At 38.4% G+C, this 23,484-nt stretch overlaps 1 protein-coding gene across 2 annotated transcripts in view; it reads left to right on the forward strand.

Annotated features, from left to right (window-relative positions):
* Soxn (SRY-box transcription factor soxNeuro) overlaps window positions 1–18,656 on the forward strand; it is a 97,764-nt gene extending 79,108 nt beyond the window's left edge. Inside the window, exons 3-4 of one of the 2 annotated variants that reach the window (XM_072886959.1) lie at window positions 9,213–9,332; window positions 18,491–18,656. In XM_072886959.1, the coding sequence (XP_072743060.1) occupies window positions 9,213–9,264 (52 nt within the window). In that variant the 3' untranslated portion in view covers window positions 9,265–9,332; window positions 18,491–18,656. The remainder of the gene's footprint in view (window positions 1–9,212; window positions 9,333–18,490) is intronic. The other variant, XM_072886961.1, reaches the window with a different exon arrangement.
* Window positions 18,657–23,484: the final 4,828 nt, after the last annotated feature.

Raw genomic sequence — 23,484 nt, forward strand, 5'->3', positions numbered from 1 at the left:
GCTCACGTTGCCCGTCTCGTGTAACAATGGTAATTACAACAGAACTTACACGAAACGAGACTTTCTACGCTTTTTTCTCATCTTTTCTCCTCCCTCTCTGAAGGAAGATCGCATTTCCGGAAACGATAACCAATTCTACCTGGTTTCTTCAGAACATGTGTTGAGGCAAACAAAAAGGAACGCGAGATTAAATGTGCGACAACAGTAAACATCTAATTTTGTAGATAAAAAAACAGATAAAGTGAGTCTGTTTTTCTGTACTCTTTATAAAAAGTCTAAAGTAATTATATTAAAAAAAAAAAAAAATCTTTAGTTTGTGTAATTGTACGGAGAAATCGTTTCTTAGCTGCGGTATTTTTGCAATTTGAATACGCGAAATACGGTAAATTGTAAAGGCAGAGGATAACGATAAAAATCGCAGAAAGAATTTGATGAGATTTGGAGAAAGGGCCAAGGACGAGCGCAAACTACAGAACTTTTTTTTTCCTGGACTCTCTTTCTTCTGTTCCCTATCTTTCCTCCTTATCCTCGTTGTGGAGGGCCAAGAGGTGCGCAGTGGGGCCGTTCATCAGAGGCAACTTGTCATGCCGCTGGGCATCGAGCATAAATTCCACTCCGTAATGTGACAGGTCCTCGCTCCTACCCCTGAGAAAACCATCTTACGACCTTACGCTACCATCTACCGGGTGTTCTGGAACTTTCTCTCGTTAATTTTGTTCCAATCTAAACTCGGGCTAAGAAGTAGATTGGCAACATCATCGAAAATCGACATAAAAATACCGAGAATTTGATCTCTCTTGATTGTTAAATTCCGCGGGCATTTATCCGTTGAAATAAATTATTGTGGACTTGTAGACAAAAAATTAATAAGTAATTTTTCAATTTATCATTAAATAAATAACAAGATTGTAAAATAAGGCACCGTAAGAAAATACATAAATGTTAATATCATTATATTATAAATTTACTATATGACAAATGTATAACAAGTAATATCGGGGAATCTATTAACTTTTCCATCAGCAAAAAGATAGATCGGTCGACTAGTCACGGCGCTACTACATTTCCGCCGGAAGTCGATAACGATCGTTACGATGTTCATCGCAGTGCAACGCGGATACATGTAAACAATCCTCATCGTAAACGACTCCACGACACGTGTCAATGCACGGAAGCGCGCACGTCACAAAGTGATACGATAAAATTGAGAGATAATGGTGAAATCCCTGCTTTTTGTTACTGTATGGTAGTAAAAAGAAGGTTATCATTAAGGCTTAAAGGATTATAAGGTTTTTTTAGCATTGTTAGTAAAGAGAGATAAACTTCTACATTTCACCATTGCTTCGTGACAGAATAAGATCTAGAAGAAAACGAAGGATATAGTGTTGACTTAAAGTGTCCCAGCCAACATCCGATGTTGACATTGAAAAGCGAAACGGGTTTGAAAAGTTCTCGACATTTTATAGTCACTACTGCGCGCGTCATATCTACCTGTGTTACAACGTTAAGTTACAACACGAAGTATATTTGTATTTCGCGTTCATATGTGTATAGGCCGACGAAGCCGCCAAGATGACAACAGTTCGCGCGCGTTTACAAACGCGTCGCGAGAGGTGCGTGTGCAGAAACACCGGCACTGAAATTTTATGCACACTCGTGCATACACGGAGGCAGACAAAGCCGCATTTATAGGTCAGCTCGGGTTAGGTGCGAGCACTGCTGGGCCGGGTGGGTACCTACCGGTAGCGCCTGGTACCGGGCCGCAAAGGCGACTTAATGTCCCCATTTGTCCCCGCGCGTTCTCCGGAGGCGATTCATCCTAGCCTCCCTTTTGTGCAGCCCGCGCCTCCCCCAGGAGCCTCCTTGACGTCCTGTACAAACGACATCACCGTATCACCTGACCGCTCCTCTCCCCCGCCCGCCTTGAAACAGTAACTCGGAAGAAATTAACCGCCCGGATTCGCTCGTTCTCTTTTTGCAGTCGCGGCCAAATGAATTCATCCGAGATATTTCTCGGAGAGAGAAAGAGAGATACTCGCTTGTGTTTTCACTGCGTCTGTTTTTAAGATCTAGTGAGCCGATCTAGAACTTTGCAAAACCGCGTAAAATCGTGCTCGCGACAAGATTAGCATTTCGCGTACAATCAACGGGACACAATAACGCAAAATTGGCCGAAATGGGTATCGAATATTTATGTGTCGAACCGTTGATATCAATCATTCACTATTGAGTTTTTACTCTATTCGAAAAGTTGCAGGACATGCAAAATTCCGAAAAAAAATTACCGAAATTCAAAAAGTGGAATAATGTCCCGATAAATTAAAATTACGAAATTTAAGAAGCAAGACAAAGTCCCGAACTTTTTATTTAGAGAATATTTTGCGATTCACACACCATTATTTGTGCATACTAAAGAAATGTAAATAAGTGTTTATAATATCGTTCATAGATTATTATATTTATAATATCGAAAGTAATATTTGAATAAAATTTTAATTATATAAAAATTAAAATTTTTAATTTATTAATTAAATAGAAAAGATTTCAATTATATGTATAATAAAAAAAAAATTATTTAAAAATTGCAAAAAAATTATAAAATTTAATTTAAAATATTTTAAAAATTTCAATGTACATAAGATAATGCAAATATTTTTTGCATTATCAATAAAAATTAATTTTGTGTTATTTTATAAAACTTTCTTCAAAGTATGTATAAGTAATAATGTGTTAACAGTTTAAAGCTTCTCGATGAAAAATTTGGGATTTTGTCTCACTTCTTAAATTTCGGTCTTATAACTTTTCGGGACATTGTCTCATATCCTAGATTTCGGGATTAGAATTTTTCGGGACTTTACACGTCCTCCGAAAAGTTTTACGCGGATAGCGCGGATGATCGCTACGTAAACTTCAAGATCGACAGACGTACGATTGACGATGCGATGATTAGATTTATCTATTCGTTGATGTTATCTTATCTGGATATAGATGGACATTATTAAGTAACGCAGCACGCAGACACGCGAATCGCTCGTCAAAAGGATTAAATCAGTAATCTGGCGTTAAGTCTCAACGCTCATTAGCTCTTCACGGACTTAGTCGCAGATTGAGTGTCCGTTAGGCCGATTCGTGGACAGTTTCCGCTAGCGTTTCAGTTAATTCGCTTAATAACGTTGTCGTCTTTTAATAATATTCGCTCCGGCCAGCTGGTTCACCGTAACTCTACGGCTTGTCATCGAGAGAATTCGAGCTGCGATCATACGTTTATTACACAACAAAAACTAATTTTAACCGTGTATATTATCTAAAAAAAAAATCAAACTGTTGTATGAAAATAAAAGAAATAACGTAACGTAAATATATTACGTTAAAATCCTTTCGCATATATATATATATATATATCTCACCGAGTTACCCAATCTCTCCAGCCATAGTGCGCGCAGGCTTCAAAAATAGTCCATCCGGCACGGTAATCCGTGCACGACACGACGCGATATATCATCGCGCGACCGCGAACTGTTGAGATGTCGAGGTGTATAATACGCCGCGGTTTCCCAATGCCGCTCTCTTTCACCCTCGATGAGAGAGAGACAGAGACAGAGACAGAGAGAGAGAGAGAGAGAATTCCTTTACGCGCGCTCTCTCGCGCGAGAGTCCTTCTCGCGAGGAGGACGACGCGGCGACGCGATGTAATGGCGAACGGTAAATATTAATCTCGGGCGTTTACAATGCGCGCGGGGTCGTTCCGTGGCCCCGAACCGTGGCCGTCACGTCATTCCTCAAGCCCGGGCTCTCCTCATCACTCTCCGGACCGAGCCGTGACCAATCTGGAATAAATATTGGCGATTATTAACTTGCCACGCGGACCACGTACTGACGAGGATTTAGAAAAGATGGGGAGGAGTGGGGGGGGGGAGGGAGGAGAGCGGCCACGTCGTTTCACAGAGGTGCAAGATGGACCACGCGGTAACGCGGTCCGTGTCTTCGTGAGATGCTTGAGACGTTAAGTGGTCCCATTAGCTACGTTCCTAGGTGGACCGTGGCGGCTCGATGATGCGCATTCCTTTGGACGTTCCGTCTTCCACGGGTCCCCCTTGCTCTCCTTCTCCCTCCCCTCTCCTCTTTTCCCATTGCCCCCGTGCGCATTAATTCTCACGCTGCCACGTGTGGCAGCTAATATATGGCCGACTGGAATCTAGATATCCTAGTGTCTTCCTGCGGTATAAATAAGGAAGATACTTAGAGGTAATTTACTTGTGAAGAGATTGATAATTATGTCTTCATTTGATTATTTCTAAATTTATATACTTATTGTTGGTAAAGGTTTTATCGAAGAGATTAACACGACGACCGAGTAAACACTGCTTTGATCAACCAAATAATGATATCTTATAACGATAGTTAGAAAAAAAGACGCTATAAAAAAAGTTGGTAAAGTATTATATACGAAGAATTTAAGATGAAGAAGAAACATTGTATCCATCCTCGAATCAACCATCGGACGCCATAACAAGAGAAAGACGACGTGATGGTGTCAACCGAGTCTCCTCTTCTCGCGATCAACGCGAGATCGAGGATACCCTTTAGATGACCTCGGGGTGGCAGAAGAGAAGGAGGTAAGCCGAGCGGCGTCCAGGTGTCTCTTGCGATAGGCCGACAAAGAACTCGAGAGGGCCACTCGCACGTAAGAGCGGGCAAAGTCATCGTGTCGTTTCGCCGGAGGGCGACTTGCGAGGAGATCTCATGGGAGGAGGATGGTCTAGACCTCTTTTTTCGACGGACAAGACGGAAGAGGGACAAGAAAGGAGAAGGGGGAAGGAGAAGGAGAAGAGGAAGAGGAGATGGAGATGTCACCGTCGGGCCGACCACGGAGTCGCGACGAGTCAGCGAATTCCTCGTTCGTCGAACCACCATGACGACTTCATCCCTTTCTCCGACATTTTTTTCGACTTGGCCGCGAAGAAGCGAAATCTATGAAATATAAACTGGTATTTTTGAAATACATACACAGAATGATTCTCAAATTTATTAATAATCTAATTATCTCTCTTATAGATGTACAAATGTTTTCAATAAAAGTTTATAGTTTTAGAAAGGAAATACGATGATAAACAGATTTCTTATAGCGTACGTTTTTTAACATTATCTCCATCTTTTTAAATAGAATCATATACATTTCCTTATACATACTTGCAAGATTTAATTGCATATTTTTTCTTAAATGCAATATATATTTTTTATATCAATTAATTCAGCTTATTTTTTTGCTATTCCTTATGTGAAAATATTAAAATAAAGTTGTCAAAAAGTAAATACATTACAAGTGTTGCATATATTTTATATTATAACAACAAAATGAATTATAAAATATTTCTAAACTATAGATTTTTTTGATAATTTAATTTAAATTAAATTGTAAAATATTTTTAAATTATTGAGTTTTTGACAATTCTACCTCAATATTTTTATACGTAAAATTAACGAGCAGAAAAAGAAGATTTACATATAATAAAAAATATGATTCCATTTAAAAAAAAAATGAAGATATTGTTAAAATATAAAAAACGCGCACTCTTATAACAACCTTGTTACATGTATTAAATTTTTCCTCTGAAACTGTAAACCTTTAATTAAAATATTTTCGATAATTGCATACAGAGATAATTTAGGTTATAAATTTAAGTGCCCCACCCTGTATGACTGTGTAGATAACTAACGAAGATATAAAATTCATCCGTTAAATAAAATAAACGTATTTTGTAACTGAGGATATATAATCGTTGCTGAGCGTAGATTGTATTAAACTATGAGCGACATTTACATATTTGGATCACGAAGGACACCATCGCCGATAATGGTTATAATTATAATATATAGGAGACGCAATCGTATATAATTTACAGGTACAACACGCAACCTTCGTATGTACGTTAAATTGACATCTCTTCTCTCGCCACGCGCGCACAAGCTTTATTTTTGAGCCTCCGACGAAGATTAAATTTACACATAGTATCGCCGTGGAACAATACCGGCGTTGTTTGCGCGGTGCGGTAAATATTTGAGCGCTATCCCCGTCCATCGCGCGCGCGCCGCCCTTCCCGTGCATCGCTACGGCTCGGCCTTCTGTTCGAGCTAGCCAAGGGCTCGGATCTCAGGGTACATACTAATTCCCTCAGTGCACTCTTGCCGATCGATGTTTGCTTCTGCCACTTCGCCTTAATCGTTCGCGAATTGCGCCGTAATGACTATCGAGCGGCTACGCCCACCGAGAATGATGGTGCAATCGGTATCATTCTTTCTTATTTCTCATGTTTGTCTAAAATGTGTGTGTGTACGCATAAAATACTTTTATCTGTGATTTTTAAGAAACTTTTTTTGTAGAGAAATATTTTTAATTCAGATAATTTTTTCATTAATTACGAAATTTTATTATAAAAATAGTTTGAAATTTCATGTATCTCTTCAATTAATTTTCTTCAGTTGTATGAAAAAAAAAAATTTTTTTTTTTTTTTTACGATTGATCGATTATCGTCTCGTCAGGGTCGGAGTCGCGGAGTCGGGAGGAACGGCAGTAAATAAAAATCGCGGGTTAATTTTTTTCGAACAATGCCGCCAATGCTCGTACCCACCACTATGGAGGGTAGCAACCCTTTTTTTCATACTGTTCAATCTCTCCCGACTGAACGTAATTCGTGTCGCCATTCAAAGCGAAAGCTAATGGTATTGCTTTCCCCCGTGCGAGAATTTACGCGAAAATTTATCGCGATCTTGCCACGCAAAAGATTTATTTACCAGTACAACTGGCGAATGGAATCGCAGAATTAACTGTAAAAATCCGTATTGAAGGAGTTAATTATTCTGTTTTTCTCTTTCAAGTATGCGATAATTATCAAAAAAAAATGTTATTTACGAAAATATAACTTCCTTTTTTAAATTGTTTGCTCTCTTCGTTCAATTTTTTTCGTTAATTTTTATTATTATGTAATTATTAACAGAATTATTAACGCGAATCATGGCTCTGGTTGACTGGCTCGGACTTGATCTTGTTGGCCTCTGGGTTGATAAAAGCTTCATCCCTTTTTCGCTCACTCATTGTGTTTCTATTCGCAATTTTTCTTGCTATTTAATTACACATTTTGTCTCTTGATTAATTTTTTATCTCCTCTTTCTTCTCTTTCTCTCATTTCTTTTTTACATGTTTGCGCACGTGCATATCGCAGTCTGCTTTAATTTATCCTCCATTTCCTTTTTCTTTCAATTAATAAATGTGAATCGGTAAATGTAAGAATCGATCTATACTTGCTATTTTTTATTTCACAAAAAGATATCAAAATTTTGCATTTTCTTATAACAATCTCAGACATAGGACGTTCTATGAAATATTGTGAAAGTTATTCGTGCTAGTTGAATTGTACCACATGGTTGAATCTTATTGCGTATGTGTTTTTTTTACGAAATCTTCCGTTAACGATAGTTCTTAAATCAATCCTCGTCCGTCGCATTCTTGCACGCGTGGGCGTGGAATGCCTCGCGCGGCGGCAGGTAACGAACCAAGCTCATTACTCGTCGTCACGTGTCACTCGTCGTAAATGAAGGGAAACGAGAAGAGGAATCGTCCGGGACGACTATCCTCCTTGGATCGTCTCGTTACGGCCATTCGTCATTTTCACACCTCCGCGAGAACGATAAGCTTTGTACACACCTTATTCGATACGATTGCATTACGATTCGCGATTGCGTCATTTAAATTAAAAGCCTTCGCGTACAATAATCAAGGCATTGACACAAAAACTATCCTTTCTCATTAATCATATAGTCTGAGATGAAAAACTAGAAGCAGATTACATAACACAATTTAAATTTGAATTATTTATATAAAGTCAATAGCTCGAATTACGTGAGATTAAATGTAAGAATTTAACACAGCCAAGAGAGACGACATCGCGTGTTAAAAATATACTTCTTCTTAATTATCTAATTACTTACGTTAATGACGCGTGCTTCGTAATAGACGCGTGAAACGCACTCATCGAGGCGTATAATGCGTTACCTCCACCTCGCCCCGCCCCATTACGACCATCCGTCATTTTCACACCTTGGAGTGATAGGAACGCGAGACGCTTTCGAGGAGGAAACGCGGCAATTGTACGTCGCAGACGGTTGCGCGACGATAAGCCTCGCCGTCTTCGTGTCGCGTCGCGTCGCATCGACTTCTCGCATGTCGCGCTGCATAAAATTAACTCGCGAATTAGTTCTGCGCGCACACGCAAGTGTAGACACATATTGCCGCATGCGGTGTAACATTTCGTTTAAGTCGCTTCGAAGTTTATCGACGTTGTTAGCAAAGACGACACGGCAGCGTTGAACTTGACGAAAAGAAATCTTCTCGACGAAAAGAAGTAATTGATGAATTATTCATGACAGATTTGACAGATATCGAAGAGGGACAAGAACGAGATAAACTCAAAAGCAATATAATTGTTATGTAAACATTATTCAACATATATTACGATTGGTTTGAAATGATATAGGTTTTAATCGTATAATATAATTAATTAAAAATTGTGCTGTGATTGCAACATTTATTTTATCAAGAGAACGAGCAATTTATTTTTAAATTTAAGAATAAGATGTTAAGACGTATCTGTTATATATTATATGCACATAAATACGAATAGATAAAAATTTAGAAAGACGTCTTGATAATGTATCGTCGCCTTATCTTATTGTTAATATCAACCGCCTTTGCGTGACTCACGCGTGAACTCGCATATATCACGCGGCATTCCTTCGTGCCACCCGACCTGCTCCGCTTGCACCTCTGAGAATTCTTTTGAGAAAACCATCACTAATAAGAATATTTCTCATATTATAGTGATATAATCGCTTTGACATAATTTTCTTGCACTTACACAATTTTTCATTAATGAGATATATTTTAGTAGATTTAGATTCTTATAAGATCACTGTAAATGTGTGTGTGTGTGACACATCATTGTTCTATTCCTTTTTTTTTTTTTTTTTTTTTTTTTATCAATAGCGATTCTGTCAGATAGACCTTTTTCAACCGTAGTTGTTAAGTGTAGTTCGTTGATATCAATTTGGCATGTTTCCCGCGATGCGAAACGGCGGGCTAATTCGGCAGAACGGAAACGGCCGAGAATGATGGCGACCGATAGCTCTCAGACGCACGTTCTGGTGTGTGTTACAGGGATTGGAACGCGACGGGCAACGTACGCGTCCAGGAATCCTGGCCGACGTGAACGACTCTCGCCGCGACAATGTCGAACCATTCCAGCACCGAAGGTCCTTGATTGTTTCGCGCGCTACGGTGAGTCTTCTTTTATCCTAAGAAGATTAGATCCAGCGAAAGAGAATCGAGCAAGGCGTGAAACTTACTAGACACTCGAGATTGATTGCTTCTGCTGGCGCGCGGGGGCCTCTTACTCTGGGTGTTCCGCGGAGGTTCGATTTGAAATGTAAGGAACGCGTTCTTTACATTTAAATGTAAATATTCACGACTCGATTTTCTTTCTACGTCTGCGTTATAAATCCGAAAAGTAATAAAAAAAAAATGACAATTTAAAGTTTCTTCAACTTATAGTTCTGAAATCATAACGCAAGAGTAAAACCACCAGCGTCACCGCAATCTTTTAGCAAACGGTCTTTGGGAATCGAGCAATATATGTATACAAATACGAAAGAACATATTTTTTCGCAACTTCTATCTCCATTTAATATTTGCTGACGAGCTGCTAGAATTTTAATGGGCTCGATATAACGATCGGGGCCAGTTAAACGACGATCTAGGGCGTGACGGCGTCAATTTTTTCGTCCGTCCGTAGAAAGCCGATTTTCACGTGAGTACCCACGCGAACGGTTCTGAGACTCGATTCAAGCTATTCGATCCGTTCATGAAAGTATCGTAAAACACGTGGAGAATCTTTTTTTTTTTTTTTTTTTTTTTTGCGTTCGCTACCCGCGTGCGCGCGCGCGCGCGACTGCTCGCGATCTCTATCTCGTTCGTTTAATCGATCCATCCTATCGATTCTTACAACGAGTCGAGCAAGACCTCTCACGCCGTGACCGATCTTGGCTCGATTCCTCCGTTGCCGGCCGGCGGATTAAATCCGGGACGCGGATGTTTTGCCCCAGTTTCATTTGACAGGCGATCTGCACGGCAAGTTTGTTCCGCTCAGGCAAACTAGGCGATTGGCGGCTTGGATGGTCTGCCGATCGCTCGTTGGATCGATCAAGTTACTCTCCGTATCGCCAAAATCGATCGTCTTCGCGATCGGCGCACCTTGTCACCGATCGTTCCGCCGCACTCGTTTTAATTATAAAAATAAGTCGACGAAGGGAGAAAAAATGGCGAAAAAATCCTCCGCCGTCAGTCTCGGCAAAAACGAGCCCTTTCGTCGCGCTCAAACGAGTAAACTCGAGCTTCTACGCTTCTCTCGAGAAAACATACCGGTTCTCGCTCCAATTCCGATACATTGGCTCGTACGGAGGGAATGAGTCGTTCTTTGAGCAACGTCCAACGAACAAATTGGATAGGCGGGGCGCAGAAGTCGGGAAAGCATGTGGAACCAACCGATTCCGAATTGATCCTTGACGATCCCTCATAATGAACGACATCTACAATGTTGTGCGTTGACTGATTGGAGGTAACACGCGAAGGGGAAAGCCGTTTCGAATTTTTAATCGCTTCTACTTTTGTGATGGTGGCTTGAAGAGAAAAGTGAATTTAATCGTGAAAGAATAGCTTAAAAATAATCGCTTTTTGTCAATCGAGAAACGTTGGAACGATTAGAAATATCAATTAATTTTCGAATATAATATTTATATTTAAATAATGCTCTTTTTTTTCTGTCTCTCTTTTTCACCGTTACTACGTATCGCGATCGATTAAAAATTGAAACGTCAGGTGGTCGGTCGATGAGCTCGCACGAGATACGCGTCGCTCCAACATCGGGTATCCCGAATTTTTTCGAGAGGGAAAGCTTCCTCCTCGAAGGCGAAGACGGGAATGCGCCCCGTCATTCCACGGATCTTCCCGGCCCGGGAATCTCGAAATGGAACCCCCGAAGTTCTCCATCGAGGGTGACAGCTATGAAATCGTTCGTGATTGCTCCTCTCACTTTGTAGCCCCCAATCTTCGAAGCTCCAAGTAGTTATCCTAAGGTACTGTCGATCAGTTCTTCCCTCCAGGATTTTTCTTCCTGGCGAAAAATACAGCAAAAGTCTCGATCCGAGAAAATATTAATAGAAATTTTTTAAGTAAAAAATTTCGTTAAAATGATGTTACAATAATATAACGATATTATAATAACACAAAAGTCATAAATTAAATAAAATTGGTAAAATATACAATTATTTTGGCCTTTACTCTCTTTTGCAGAATTAAATGCTGAGAAAATACCGTCGCTTAATTTAGTTTTTAAATCTAACTTGATTGATCAAGTATACAATGATCGCGATTTATCATAGTTTCTGATAAATATTGTGAACGCTGTTTCGTCGTGTGTTAATAGTTTTTGCGAGTCGCCCAAATGGCACGGCTTATTACGTCGATAATCGATTCGGCGGGTCTGCAATCGCGGTTCGTTTCGCGCCGGCGATTTTTCTCAGGTGCGCGATAGTGCTGATTCACGAAAACGGTGGAGCGGGAATTAAGAGAAGGAGAAGGCGCAGCGTTCTGGAAGGTACGCGCGGTTCTCCTCGGGTGAGATTAACACGTCAAAGACGACGCGCCCTCTCTGTCTCAGCAGTTGCCTCGTAATTCCCGGTGGATACAGGACTAATGGGTTATTTCAGGTAATTAGCCGCGCCGGGGTCGTCGTTCCTTCCACGCGAAGGGCTCTCTCTTCTCGTCCGATTTCCTCGCGTCTCTCCCGCACACACGCGGGACTAATCGCCATTTTTTTCCCCTCGTAGGATGCTGGGTGGACACTTTCTTTAATTAGTCGGCCCCCGATGTACACTCGACGACTTACTTTCGCACGTTGCACGGCTCGCCGTGTTTATAATTCACGTGAACGTTGTAATAGGCGAAGGCCGGGGACTAGAGGGTAAATTGCAACAGTCATCGCGAAGCTCTGCGCCTTTCACAGTTGCGACACGCTGTTACGGAGTTTCATAGTCAACATTGGCAGAATGCCTGGTGGATAATGGTAAATTCTCTCTGCTACAGCAGAGACGGAACAGAATTCGTAACTATCCTCCTTGGATCCAGTTACATCTAGCACAATTGCTCCACATTTTGCAATTGAAATCGAAGACGTTGGGATTCGAGGAAAGAAAAATACAGTCCATTTTCAGTCGGAAAATAAAACTCGCAACAGAACGCTTTGTGTTTTATTAAGTATTAATAAATTATACTCCGTATATCATACATTAATAATTGTATATCGTAAAATTTGACTGATTCTCTCTTCTAACAAGGACTTGAATTAAATTTAAGGATGGCTTTTATAATTGATTTTTGACATATATAAAGGATGCAGCAATATTGTGCAGATTCTTGATCGAATTAATAATCGCGTTTTATTAATACTCATACATTAACCGTATTTATTATCGTAAAAGTTGACTGATTCTAACAAAAGGAATTAAATTAGATTTAAGGATGGCTTTTATAATTGACTTTTGACGTATATAAAAGAAACAGCGAATATTGTGGAGCAGATTCTCGATCAAATTAATAATTGAATTAATAATCATGATTGAGCGATTAAATGCGATCTCGCGACTGTAAATTCGGCAATTATGGATGAGTAGCTCGTGTTTCATTAAGTATTAATATTCATGCATTATTAACCGTAATTATATTGTAAAATTAAACTGATTTTTCTAACAAGGATTTGAATTAGATTTAAATATGGCTCTTATAATCGATTCTTGTATATAAAAGAAACCGCAATATTGTGATGATACAGATTCTCGATTGAATTAATAATTGCGTTTTATTAAGTATTAACATTCATAAATTAATCGTCATTTATATCGTAAAATTTGTCTGATTCTAACAAAAGGAATGAAATTAAATTTAAAGGTGGTTTTTACAATTGATTTTCGATATAAAAGAAGCAGGGAATATTGTGGAGCAGATTCTCGATCGAATTAATAATCGCATGATTGAGCGATTGAATGCGATCGCGCGACCGCGAATTCGGCAATTATGGCGCTAATGACGAGTAGCTCGCGACAGCTTTCTTCATACCTGAAGGAGGAAGGTCCGCGCGCTCGCGCGCGAAAGAGAGTATCCGTCGAAGGCGCGAGGCGAGGTAGATCGTCCGAGAAATCGGCTTTGCTGAGTCACGCTATATAACGAACTTCACCGGGTGCTAGTTCGACGAGAAGAGCAAAGCCTCCTTTCTCGAGTCGAATTTGAATCACGGCTAGCCAACCGCAAACGCCTGCGCGACGCAGTAAGAAGAAGATCGTTACCTTGAGGGAAAGATCAAAGGTCAGTTTTGCTTAAAAAAAATAAAACATTAGTGGTTGGTCCACATGGTTAACCCTTAAAATCCCTGTCCATCGTTAACCACACGTTGTGGAAAAAGACTTTTATTCGCTTAATTGTCTTTCTTTATTCTTTTTGTACAGTCACATTGGAAGACTTAAGACCCAAACACGTTGAAAAAATTCCATAAAAGAAAGCATTACAGAAAGTATATATTTTGGTTATTTTCTAAAAGTGTTTGACATATTGTCACTGAAGTTTAAAGTACGTAATATTATCGAAATTAAAAAGAAAATATTTAATAGAAATTTTGTATTATCAAAATAGTACAACATAAGCATTCGTGGCCATCTTACCCAACTTTTAGAGAAAAGATGACCATAATATTAAGGGACAGTTGGCCATACATATTTATTGTTCAAAATGTATCTGACATTTTGTAAAAATGTTATAATTTCACATGTTTAATTTAATTTTATTTTTACAATATTGAATACATATATACATTTATATATTATAATTAAAAAATGTATATGATATATACATATAAAATAAAATAAAATTGAAACTTTTATAAAGGAAATTAAATTTTAACAATTATTACAAACTAATGCAACAATAAGTCGACTGTCATTGTTTACTACAGTTTCTTGGTTATTATTGTCGATGTTTACATATTTTATTATATTGTAATAACAACATAAAAATAAAAATAAAAAACAATTTAATGAACAACAAGTCAACAAAATGTTTGACAAATATTTTACTTTACACCTACTTTTATCGATTTTAATAAAACTTAATATTGTTATATATTTTGATAAGTACAATACGAAAATAATAGTTCAAATTATCGTTTATTAAATATTATGATATAAAAAGAGAGAATCGTTAAATGCTTTTTTTTGCACGTAATATGGTTATCTATTAATTATTCTAAAAAAAATATCTATCTACATAAAATTTAAAATATGTAAATTTTTTAAAATTATTATTTTGCAAAATTCTGAAGCTATTTATATTTATACCTATTGTTACATATGCATATATTATGTTTTATCATGTTCTAACTTCATTTTTAACGATTCATTTCTGACTTGCAGACAAAAAAAACAATACACTTTACCGTTTTTCGTAAAAGTGAAAGTTAATTAACTTAGCGTGTTTTGCGACAAATATTGTTATATTCTTTGAAAAGCAATATCGGGAAAATGAATGATTTTTGTTTCGCATATATGTAGCTAAATATACTCACGAAATAAATATTGTGATATTTCTCGAAACTATAATCAAAATAAAAATTATGACTTATCGACAATAATAATCAAGAACTTAGTAAATAGTAGTAGTCGATTTATTGTTACATTACTTTTGTTTCACAGAGCGGCGCTTTCGCTTGCACAGATGTCAATTGTGTGGGCCAACTTACCCAAATTATGACGAAAAGATGATCATAGTCAAAAAATAGTGAAAACAGAAATAAAAATTGTAAGCCATGGAACAATTTACATAACTTTATAATATGTCTAACGTTGATTACAAAAGCTTAACTGTAATTTACTCGATGTTATAAGAGTTTTTAGTGGACATATGAAAAACTTTGCAGGTAGTCGAAAGTAAAAACATGATATAAGATTCACAATATTGTTATTTCGAATAATGTATGCACATAAACTGTAAATATCAATTAACTTTGATAATAACTAAAAAAGCGCACTATGTATCGATTATTAGAAAAATTACAGCCTATGGCCATACTTTCCGTGTGGCCATCATACCCTAGCTTACCCTAATAGAAATCATTAAAACAGGAAATTTTTCTGTGCTGCGGTTCCTCTCATTTTTACAGATATCTCGAAAACGCAGACGCAACGTTAGAAAGACAAAATTTTGTTTCGGCAATTTTTTAGAGACACACCCTGTTCCTCTTTCCGAGGAACTTCAGAGGTTTCGCTCGAAATTAGATCGGTGTTTCTCCCGCGGCTCTTCGCAAGATTTCTCAATGACAGCCGATTAAGGACGATTCGCTGCGAGAACGGGAACGGGCGTCGGCGAAACGTCGGCGCGCCAGGAACGGACCGCTTCGTTAATTCCTGATTTTCCTCGGTCCGCATCACTTTTTAATTGACGCCAGAAATTGAACCAGAGAGCGGCCAGAGAACGCTCTCTGGCTGGCCGCGCGTCCATTCTCGCAAAGTCATCCTCCGCTACCTCCTCATCGCCACCTCGCCTCTTTCCCTTCTCTTTCTGCCACCCTGCCTCTTCTCCCCCTCTCCCCCCGAAATCATTTACGCTAGTTCTCCTCGTTCAGGAACGGATTAAGCTGTACGTAAAGCGGAAGATTATACTGTCATAAGATTGCTCGCGCGACTGAACCTGCCTCGCCATTATTCGGAATATTTGCTTATTACATCAGCAAGAAGTTTGGAATCGCTTTGTAACGTTACGAAATGAAATGGTACGGTCGATTTTCCTCTCAAGGAAAATTATAGATCACGAGTTGTATCGATATTTTTAAGAGAGAGAGAGAGAGAGAGAGAGAGAGAGAGAGGTGGAGAATTTTAATACATTCTTTATTATTAAATTTGATATATTTTTTTCTTTCACTTAGAAAGAAAATTTCGCTTTTTTTTTATTTCGAGATATAATTGTGTAGCTATGATGCGTGAAAAATGTGAATTTTGTGAGAAATGTTTTAAATTGTAAATTAAAAATTCGCCAACTGACTCGCTTTCATTCATCCACTCAGAAGAAGCAAGTACAATCTTCTATTTTACTCTCTTCAAGGCGTTTACAAACTTCAACTTTCACCCTCCAATTTTATATTGTCCCATTTTTCCTATACATACATTAATAGACTTGAGTACTAAACAAAGTCTAATTCCATCGAGTTTCATTTACTAAATCACGCTTTGCGAAATATCGTTTTCAGAGCAATCGGTTCCTCTGCAAAAAAAAAAAAAAAAAAAAAAAGACAAACGTCGCTTTTGCGCTTTCTGATCTCCGCTTATAAAGATGTACTATACAATTATACAAATGTGTATTTTTAGATGAAAAATCTCGAGGACAAGATTTCCGTTTCAACTCTCGTTCTAAAAAAAAGACTCAAGGTCAGGCTGGGTATCGGGCGACGTATATACCAGCTCCATCACTTGGTCGCATATTTTCCATCGACTCGCCAGGTGTTCTAGTCGCGCCTGTCCCGCCTGTCAGTTTCCAGCCCGCGGAGATGCTGCCAATGACACCGATCTTTGTCCCACCCGCGCCCATCACACGCCAGCTCGCCTCCTACCTTTTCCCATCCGTCGCGTTTTCCCGCTACTGTTGTATTCCGTTGCAACTCGCACAAGCGAATTGTGCAGCAGCCCAGACCGATCCCAGGTTCCACCTGCCAGGGGTTCCGCCGCCGTCTCGTCTCTCCTCGGTAAAACCAATGTCGCCGGACTCGATCGTCGCCGTCGCGTCGCGTTGCGTCTCGTCTCGTCTCGTCTCGTCTCGTCTCGTCTCCACTTCTCCGCCTCCTCCAGCAGTCGTGGCTGTCATCGACAGGAGCTCTCGACTCGCGTAAAAATAATTACACTGAAAGAGAGAGGACTGGTACGGATTGCGGATCTTCGCTCGCGGCTTTCCATCCGTTCGACGGCCATTGTGACGAACGGATGGACGGACGAACGAACGGACGGCTTAATAAACTCGAGACTGATAAAAATTTATCTGTCCACGCGCGCGTTTCTCTGCGTCAAGTCATATCGTGAAAATGCCTGCCGCGAGTTTCTCTACCTTGTGTTCTTAAACTGCGAATTTATTCCAGAATTAAATACTGAAACGTTACGCCGTATTGCGGCAAAAATCGATATCATTTATTAAATATATTTAATCTATCAATAATTACATGAATCATCATATTATTATTTAGAATATTAATTTTATCAAATATTATATTTGTGATTCGGAGTAATAAAGATTCCGCTTTGAGATCAATCGTGCTGACGAGAAAGGTATTTCTCATAAAGCCCTAGAGATATACATGTATCGGATATTTTGCGAGATGCTGCGTCGAATAATTAATCGTGATTATTAACAGAGTAATACACGTGGCGCGTAAACGCGCGCGCGAGAAAGATGGTGAAAGCTCGCGGGACACTCGCGCGGGGAGGGTAATAAAAAACTCGTAAACGTTCTGCTTCGACACGCCGTGACAAACAATCATCGATCTGCGGAAACAATGATTCGCGCTGTGTGCTGTCGGTTTTTTTTTAAATATAAATCCCCAAAAGACCGGTAGCAATTGCAATCAGTAAGTTTATATTACCACTTCGTCGACGATGCGCCACCCTCTTCATCAACGCGGCAGCTCGTCAACAGCCATTTACATTCGGTTTTTGTTCGCCATTTACACAAAAGCGGATCGTTACCCTTTTTTCCCCAACTTTAAACAACTCTCGGCGTAACAAGTACAACGTGCCATTGAATTTTATCGGCTCGATAAATATATATCAGTATCTCGTAACTGGAACAACTGATGACATTTTGCGACAGTTGTTGAAATATAAAAGGATGTGGGCCGTATGTTCCGAATAAACATTCCATGTTCCAATTTGAATCATTCTTTTTTTTATTTTTGCAGCCATGAAAGAGATTACTCTGATTGTTTAATTAATACTTATATATTGATATATAAATTGAATTGTCTTCGATTTTATTGTAATACAATGATGTGTTAAACGAAATTTATATCCATTAATATGTATGCTATAATAATAACAACAAATACGCGGGATTGAAAATAGAATCAAATTTTATTCAAAATATTATTTTTAAATTTTATTTTAATTCTGTTTATTATTATTCGAATCGTTAAAGAGTAACTACACTTCTATTTCACTTTCTGGAGCATAAATCGTTTTAATTCGATTTGTTTTTAATCCCGATTATTCAACGCGTTACTATATTAATAATAATCTTAAGAGAATAATAATTTGACAGATATTGTTTGACATTCCATTTGTTTTCTTTTTTTTTAGAACCGGATCGATGTGCATGGAGACGCTGCCGCGCGAAGCTGCCCCAGCCCAGAACCAGCTATGAACATATGATTAAGCTCGTTTTAATAAGTTTTTATGTAGATCTTACGCGTAAGGATGTATAATAAAAATAAGTGTTGAATAAACGAGATACGTTGAGACACCCCGCCAGTGATTTCGTTTCAGGCGAGAACGCACATCCGGTATGTATTGAACCCTTCGGTTTTAAATCAGCATATTTTCTCGTTGCCGATTTCAGTCTTGACACGCAAAATATTGCCGTGATAATCGAAAATAAAACTAGACGGACATAACTTGGACTAAGTAGCTAATTAACCAAGTTTGTCCTTTAACTTCTATAATTGCGGCACGAATAGCGTTATCAATCTCTCCGTGCGATTCGCGAGATTCATGATTATCGAATTGAAGAAAATTGGCATCTTTCGAAATGAATCGGAGATACATACCTTTTTGAAGAGATTACAGCTCTTCGATAGATCCGCCATGTTTCGGATAAAGACGAATGGCCGACCGCGTTTAATTTTCTGATGCGAGCGAAGAGGGTCGATGTACGAAGGAAGGCGGATCTTGGCTCGTCTTCTCTGCCAACGTCGTCACCGTGGAGATGAGAGTATGGCTGCTCTACCGGAAACTTGATGCTCGCATGTAATTTTGAGATTTGAAGGAAATATTTTGCAATAATATTTATTATACGGAAGAATATATTTGTGCTATTGGAAAATAGAAATTTATAATATTTTACTATATATAGAGAGAATCTTTCGCTTTTTATATTCAAATTTAGAATTTTCACGAAAAGATAGAGATAAATTTTGTACTTTTAATTTGCACAAGTTTCCTATAATAAAATTTTAATCCTATTAAAGTATTAATCAAAATGAAACATGATATCATATCGATAGATTTTTCTTCAAAGGGAAGTAATAATACATTATATTTTATATATTCCTAAAGCAGAGCTTATCTTAGATTTTATTCTCGAAAATATTTTTGAAGACCTTAAGACGCGTTATCAAAATGGTAATATACATTTGATTTCGCGACACGCGTCTCGCATGTTTTCGATAGCCTCGAGTGGGCTACTCGCGATTTATCCGACAAAGGCGAACGCTCGTACAAGAAGGGAAGATATTGGCCCGTCTTTTCCATCCAGTCGTCACCGTGGAGACGCGGATGCCGTGGGTGTTCTCCTGGATTCTCGATCTCGGAGAGTCTGTCTCCTACACGGACGAGAGAGCGAACTCTCTCCGGAATCTAACCCTCCCTCGCCGTCGCGGAGGATCGCAAGGACGAGGGTTGCTGGCGAGGTCTCGCCTGATTGGCGGCCGTGGACTATCGACCAACCCGAGACCAGCCCTTTGTTTTAGCCACCACCCTTGGCGGGTATCGAGGGTATCCAACTTAAAGTCCGGGTCATTGAACGCTCATGAGATTTCGAGTCTGTTTTATAGAGGGAAAAAAAGAAATCAGAAAATTATATTACGGTGAAAATTCACTACTACATATTATATAAATTGTAGTATGGCATCTTTTTTTCAGAAAATTAACACAAAGATAGCATTAACAAGTTAATAGAATATTTAACGAATTAATAAAATAAATAATTTAATTATGTCTATAAAAAAACTCTATATAAAAGAGATGTTTAGAGAAGACTATATTCATCAGAAAAAAAAAAATTATTATTATAATGCGAATATCTGCGACCCAAAAAGAGACAAACTGGCGAACACGCATGCAAAATCGCGCGTCGACCTTACGACGGAGCGCGTTGCGCTTGCATACTCGCTTGCGGATCGATGATGCAGCACGTGCTACGGCCTTGTAATACACTGCGTTCACCTGCATACCGTACGTCCCTGCTGCTTAGCATAATTAGTGACTGACGATTAACAGGCGTGCATCAGCAGCGGCTAATGGCTTAATTAATTCGCCACGTACTAATACCGTCGTGCCGGAGGTCGGCCAGGCACCTCGCCAGTTTCTGCTGCTCCATTTTATTGTAAATTGCGCACTCGGCGTCTGCGCGCTCGGTCTCTTCTTCGAGATACCACTTGTCGCTCACTTTGCATAATCCTGATTTTCCGGTAAAATATTCAGATAAAATGTGATAAATTTGATATTATCAGCAGATATCATTTACGCGTCTTTTAAACTTAACAGATTCTTTCAGTTTCTTCGCAGATGGTATTAACCGTTAATACAATACCAACGAATACGTCAAAGAAGATTATTTTTTTCAGATGTATCCGGATTATGATTACGATTGTTCACATTCCTATACTGATGATCAGGACGATGACATATTTCGTACATGTCACGTACGATATGATGCATGCGATCGGCATGCGATTTAATTAACATTAGCATTAATTTAATTGGCTGTGGTTATATTGGATATGTTCCGAAACTATTCTTGTAAACCGATGTAACGTGCACGCAAACATACACGCATACGTGTATTGTTGTTGTTAGATCGGTAAAAAAAGGGTGGAGAGCAAACGTAAGAGGAACGAAACGAGGCAAATGTGGCCCCGCCGCGGTTCGGCCGTCAATCAGCTCTCTCTCCCTTGCCAAATTACTGTCAAACGCAATTAGAATTGACGTGGAAGGCCGGAGCTAAATCAAAATCGCGAGGTAAACCCCTCGATAACGATTTCAACCCCGTAGGCTATGCTCAGTCGCAATTTTCTCCCGCCGCTAATTAATATACCTCGTATCGTACGTCAATTCGACAGTACCGCCTGTTCCCTCTCTTCCCTTTGCCACCCTTCTTCCTTAACCTGATCCGCCCTGATATGTACGGCGATCGTCGAAAAAGAGGAAGCTTTTTTCGGACGCATTCCTCGATAGCGCATCGATAGTCGCGGACATATTTAATGGAGATGAATTAATTGTTAAATTATTAAATAGAAAAATGACGTAATAAAAAAATTAGGGGCGGCCGCAAAAAAATACACGTTATATGGACGATGATTTCTTGAGTACCTAGAACGAATAATTTTTTTAGACATTTCTTATTCCACCTTATGTAAAAGCAAACATATGGATAATGCAATATGCGGAGAAATCTCTATATAATATCTTAATACATAATATAATTTTTATTACTTTATTCTTTCATTTTAGCATTTAATCAACAAGAAAACTTGATTTATAAAAGCTTTTTCTCTCTCCTTCATTCCGTATAAAACTTAAAAAAAATCTATTATAAATTATTTATTCTTTGCTTATCAATTTATTCCTTTAGCCTATTTTTTTCCTATATAATTTCCGCAAGGTTATCCTTTGATTTTATTTAAATCACGCCTTTTTTAACTTTTCTTCTTTATTTCTGCCTAATTTTCTAAATTTTAGTTTAGAGGAAAAGTTATAAAGTCTAAACTACTCCTTTGTTAGATTGCATTTATCTATATATAATATATATTTATATATTATCTTTTTTTCTGGTTTAAATCAATATTAATTTTTTTCCTCCATATTGTCACATTTTTTTAGCTCTAGAACCCTTATTTCGCTATTCATATTTTTTTCTTCGTGCTGCTATCTTTTACTAAATATCTAGGATTTCTCATATCATTATTTTTATTTTTTCTTATTTACACATTGTATCTCGATTTTCATATTCTAATCTCTTCTAATTATCTTTGAATATCTTTTTCTCTGAAGACAATTATTTTTTCTAATTGTAAGTTTACACCTTCCCTTCTTAATCTTTCTATTACACATATTCCCTATTCATTTCTGTTACAAAATTTTTCCGCATCTCTACTATGTGCATCTATCCTTTCTTCAGCCAACATTTCTTATTCCATCTATTCTTCTTTTCTTTTTTTACCTTTTTCTCAAATCGCATCGCTCTGATAGCCCTATTCTTAGCTCTTAATGCATAATAAAAGATATCGTTTTAAAAAATTTTCTAATCCTTTCGACAAGTTTATACAGATTTAGAGTAATGTAAATTTATTTAGTGATGAGAAAATAATACTCGTACGTTTTCGCTTCCTATCTCTCTTTATTTGTCCCGCTTTTCACTCGCGAGAGCTCGGGGAAGAAATTGAAGTTTCGCGAAGGTAAATATCTCGCCGGATTCGTGCCAGAATCTATTTTTTTCTCCTTTTCTCGCTCACCTCCCTCTTTCCACCACAGGAGACAATCCTCTTTAGAGGTAGAATGATATATATTAAAGAGATGCTTTTTGGCAATAAACAATTGGACAACGAGGGTCGGAGGCAGTTAGATAGGGCATTAGGGTGAATTATTCTGGCCACCCAGCGTAAAAAGACCGATGAATCACGGGAGTAACGGGGTTCTTGCTCTCCCGATGATGTTGTATCTTGTCCTACGGCCTCTTAAACTCGACGATTTCGTCCCACCTCTAAAAACTAATACGCTCATTCTTGCCTCTTATTTTCTTCAATAAATATGCTCCGTGTCTTCCTTTTTCTCTCAAGTAATTATTTAACTCATTTTCTTATTCTTAAATAAAGCAAAATAAAGCGAAATTTTTTAATCTATTATATTAAATTTTTTTTTATAAAAGGAAAGTAAATATGCATTAGAGTTAAGTATAAAAAATGTAACTCTAATGATGTGTACGGTCTGTATCTATCTTTTTATTCGATTACAATATTAATAAATGGAAAAATTTCAGGATCCTTCTATTTCTAAGAACTAGAATCTCGAGAGGTATGTTTTAAATGCGCCATCATTCTTAACGCGACAGCTGCGATTGCAACGATTGTGACGATGCCGAATACGTTCGCGGGCACATTCGTGTAAGCGTACTCGCACACGTACACATACACATACTCTCCAGTACCGTATTACTCGGGGTCGGGACTTTTTCATTACGGTAAGAGCCGATTGCATTTTTTTACGTCTCCCAACGACGGGGATGTCCAATCTGGAGAATCGCGTGGAAGGAGGGCCATCTAATCACGTGTTCCTGGCAATCGTGTCCTGCTCGTCGA

Source organism: Anoplolepis gracilipes, chromosome 2 (genome assembly GCF_047496725.1).
Source record: "Anoplolepis gracilipes chromosome 2, ASM4749672v1, whole genome shotgun sequence".
Classification (NCBI taxonomy): domain Eukaryota; kingdom Metazoa; phylum Arthropoda; class Insecta; order Hymenoptera; family Formicidae; genus Anoplolepis; species Anoplolepis gracilipes.